At 44.7% G+C, this 4,012-nt stretch overlaps 1 protein-coding gene across 1 annotated transcript; it reads right to left on the bottom strand.

Moving 5' to 3' along the window:
* Positions 1-908: 908 nt before the first annotated feature.
* Positions 909-3,379, bottom strand: LOC125315584 (probable receptor-like protein kinase At5g39020). The gene is made up of 2 exons (XM_048280894.1): positions 2,890-3,379; positions 909-1,367 (listed from the first exon to the last, which is right to left on the bottom strand). The coding sequence occupies exons 1-2, from the start codon at positions 3,237-3,239 to the stop codon at positions 1,007-1,009; spliced, it is 711 nt and encodes a 236-aa protein (XP_048136851.1). The 5' UTR covers positions 3,240-3,379; the 3' UTR covers positions 909-1,006.
* Between the last annotated feature and the right edge of the window lie 633 nt (positions 3,380-4,012).

Genomic DNA, 4,012 nt, shown 5'->3' with positions numbered 1-4,012 from the left:
TTGGTTGTCATGAAATGTGGAAATAGATGTTCTACCCCAAACCATGAAACTTCCAAGTCAAAGGGGCCTCTAAATTACACTTAGGATCAAATGTCCCGTCTTACAAATCCTACTAAGCAGCGCAAATTAAGTATAGATTTTCCCTTTTTCTTTGCTTCCGATATACGAAATTTTAGTGCTTAGAAAAAAAAAATTAATTGTTCCTATTACATTGCCATGTCACTTGGAATTCTTGTCCCATATCGGAGCTCCTGCTTCCTTAATAGTTAATGTAACTTATAGCCCAGTGCATTTATGGGATTAGTAAACACTTGCATAACTAGATGGAGTTAAATAACCGGATGGAGTGACATCGATGGCTCGTATAATATATGTGGCTGCAATGAGATAAAGGGATTAATCATTTTAAATCATGGACGAATAAAACTTCACGTGTAATCTAGTACTCCCATGTCATGGTATTTTCCAATTTCGAGAATTCTTCAGGAGAATCTTTTAGGGCACGAAAATACTGGAAAACTATTGCAGAAAAAAGGTCCAGACGTTGAGCCATAAACGTAGAACATAATATATGAAGAGCATTGTTACCATAGGATGTACATGGAAGTACTGAAGCTCGAAATCTAGTTGATGTCGGCATTCGGGTATATGATAGCTAGCCTACGTGATATATTGATGGTGAGGTGACGATAGGTGTGTAAAGATTGGTGGTCCATTACCTAGTATACTCTGCGAAATTCTTCCGATCACGTAGAATTACCTATTTCTTTCCCTTTCAACTTCGTGTATGTCGGAAATGAATACATCATTTAATCAAACAACCGTGTTTCGCATGTGATGAATGCAAAGCTGAAGAGAAGAGGAGCAGTGGAGTATAGCAACAGTTCTCTAGAATAACCAATAATAAATTTGTGAAAATCTCAATAATCATTAATACGTAAACAGTTGTTTTTTAAGTACTCTTTTACAAGCTATGTTGATTTTAAACGATTGATCTTGAATAACCCTAACTTGAGCCATTACTTTCTTGTAGAGACGAAATTTCACCTGGAGAAGCCGCGAGCGATCTTGAAGGAGATGAGAATGTTGGTTTGGGAGGAAATTGCAAGGCCTCAACACTTCCCTTCAACATCTTCACAACTTGGGTCATAGAAGGTCGCGCTCTCGGATCGATCCGAATGCACCATAGGCTTATGACAATCATCTTCTTTGCTATTCCTTCGTCCTCCCCATTCGTTATTCCATGCAGCCCAAGCTCTTCTTGAAGCTCCAAACGTCGGTCGGGGAAGTATATTTCGCTGGTATGATCTACCCCGACTTCGATGTTTTTCCTCCCGCCGACCATCTCTAGAACCATCATGCCGTAGCTATACACATCCGATTTGTGAGAAACCCTCCAATGTTTTTTTTTTTTTATGACCCAGGGAACCCCAGCACGGCCGGCAGCCGGGGGTAAACCCCGGGGGGCAACACGTGCTAGCCACCACACACGTGCCACCGGGTAAGTCACCTTGCGATGCCCATGGGATTCGAACACTCGACCTTTTGCGAGAGGAAGAGTGCGCGAACCAGCGGCGCCACCCAGGTGGGTGGTGAAACCCTCCAATGTTCCTCAAGGAAAAATCTAAAAAAGGGCCCGAAGTCCTCATGTTTTCTCAAATAAGGGCCCCAAGTGAACCCTGTTTCAAATAAGGGCCTCAAATGCCATCATTTTTTCAAATAAGGGCCTGAAGTAAACATTGTTTCAAATAAGGGCTTGAAATGACCATAAAATCTCAAAAAAGGGCCCGATTTCAAGGGCATTTTAGTCTTTCTACTTATTTGATTTTTTTTCTTTTTTATTATACTTTTTGTTATCTATTTTCTCAAAAAAAAAAAAAAAAAAGGAAAAGAGAAAGTGGACGTTCACAAGCGGGAGGGGCAGCCCTCCACAACCCCTCTCGCTTGTGGCCACCACCCTCTTGCCGGAGGGCGGTAGGCGGGGGCGGCAAAGGCCGACGGGGTTGCCGGCGCCTTGACGAGGTGCCGGCGACCACGTTGACCAAAGGCGAGAGCCAACGGGAGAGGGTCGGGCCCTCTCCCGGATTAGGGTCGGGGCAGACGGTCCCCGGCCAAATTAGGGGCCGCCATCCGTCATCCCGTCGCTGGTGGGGGGTCGCTTGGTCAAGGCGACCCCTGCTCAATCCCGGGCGACGACCCCCCAATGTGGGCGAGGACCGTCGGCCCTCACCCGGATCCGGGGAGAAGGCCCGACCCTCTCCCGATTTTGACGAGGGCCAGAGGCCCTCGCCTCTGACCGGCAGGGTCGCCGACCAACAACCAGCGGTAGGCCGGTGGCCACAAGCGGGAGGGGCAGCTCTCCCGCCTATGTGTGGTTTTTTTTTTTTCAATCAGGGAAAAGAAAAAAAATGAATAAAAAATTAAAATGTGAAATGACGAAAACGCCCTTCAAGACAGACCCTTTTTTGAAACATTATGGCTACTTCGGGCCCTTAATTGAAACGTACTATGTCACTTTGAGTCTTTATTTGAAACATAGTTCACTTGGGGCCTTTATTTGAAAAAACAAAAGGACTTTAGGCCTTTTTTTGGATTTTTCCCATGATCAGCTCCGGAGCAATGTATCTAGGGGTGCCCCGGGTACCTAGCATTGACACGATGCTCTCTTCTCTAGGGCATATTTTGGCAAGACCGAAGTCGGAAATCTTGGGGTAATAGTTTTCATCGAGAAGAATGTTGTGAGGCTTTATGTCAACGTGCAATATCCTCGTGTTGCATCCTCTATGCAAATACTCTAGCCCGTGAGCTATGCTGGGCGAAATCTAGCACAAGGTGTCTCAACTCAAATGTTGATCTACTTCCAAAATGTCCCTCCTATTAAATACGAAATTTTCGAGCGATCCATTGGGCATGAACTCATAAACCAAAGCTCTTTTGCTTCCTTCAAAATAGTACCCCAGGAAGTTCACAACATTCACATGAGAAGTCGTGCTTTTGCTCACAACTTCATTGAAAAATTCTTCTACATTGCCTTTCAACTTCTTTAGAAGCTTCACCACCATAAGACTGTCTCGAAGCTGGCCTTTGTACATGCAACCATAGCCTCCCTGGCCTAACTTTTCTTCAAAAGAGTTGGTCATCCTCTTGATGTCTTTGTAGGTGTATCTTCTCGAAGATGCATGTCCTTCGATTTTCATTTCTCCATTGAAATGTTCGCTCCTTTGCTTCACCAAAGCCATAATTCTTTGGATAAGTGATTTCTTCCTGAAGGAAAGTAGAAAAATAAGGGCGATCCCAGTTCCATTTCTTGATGCAGCTATTCCTAAGGAAAACAGAAAAATTGCAAACAGCAATCTCACTTTATCAATTCATCGAGGCTTCTAGGATATTTTGGAAATATTGACTCCTCTTTTGAGAAGAGAAAAATATCTTCATCATCTTTTTTTCCTCATTTCTTTCACATTTCCTTTCTTTATAATTACATTTTTACTTTATTTTTTATTATTTATTTATTTTTTAATCTAATTGTTTTCTTCCTTATTTTTCTTTTTCTTTTCTCGTTCTTCCTCCTTCGTGCGTTTGCTTCCTCCTTCCTCCACTTGCTACTCCTTTCTTCGTGGACCTCGGCGACAGCGGCTGCTCGGCAATCAGGCATACTCGAGGCTCGGCGACGTGAGCCTCGGCCTCAAGGGAGCGAGGCTCGCCTCGCCAGATCCTACCAGGCTTGGCCTCACTCGAGGTTGGCAACGATTAAGGAGGCTAGGCCTGCCTTGCAGGTCACATGCATGGATGATTTGCTCGCAGATTTTGTATACAATGACAGGACCACGTCCGGACGCGAGCTTGTGGTCGTTCGTACCTTGCACAGGAGATTAGGTAGAGGGAATAAAAAATCGTCGTTCATCCATGGATGAAGGACTAGACAGCCACGGTGGGCAGCGTTGATGCGTTGAGATGGCAAGGGAATAGCTTGGCTCCTCAATCGTCGCCCCGGCCTCAAGCTAGGTCAAGC

The sequence above is a fragment of the Rhodamnia argentea genome, chromosome 6, assembly GCF_020921035.1.
Source record: "Rhodamnia argentea isolate NSW1041297 chromosome 6, ASM2092103v1, whole genome shotgun sequence".
Lineage (NCBI taxonomy): Eukaryota > Viridiplantae > Streptophyta > Magnoliopsida > Myrtales > Myrtaceae > Rhodamnia > Rhodamnia argentea.
Note: the sequence above shows the minus strand (reverse complement) of the source record. Positions and strands in the feature narration are given on the sequence as shown.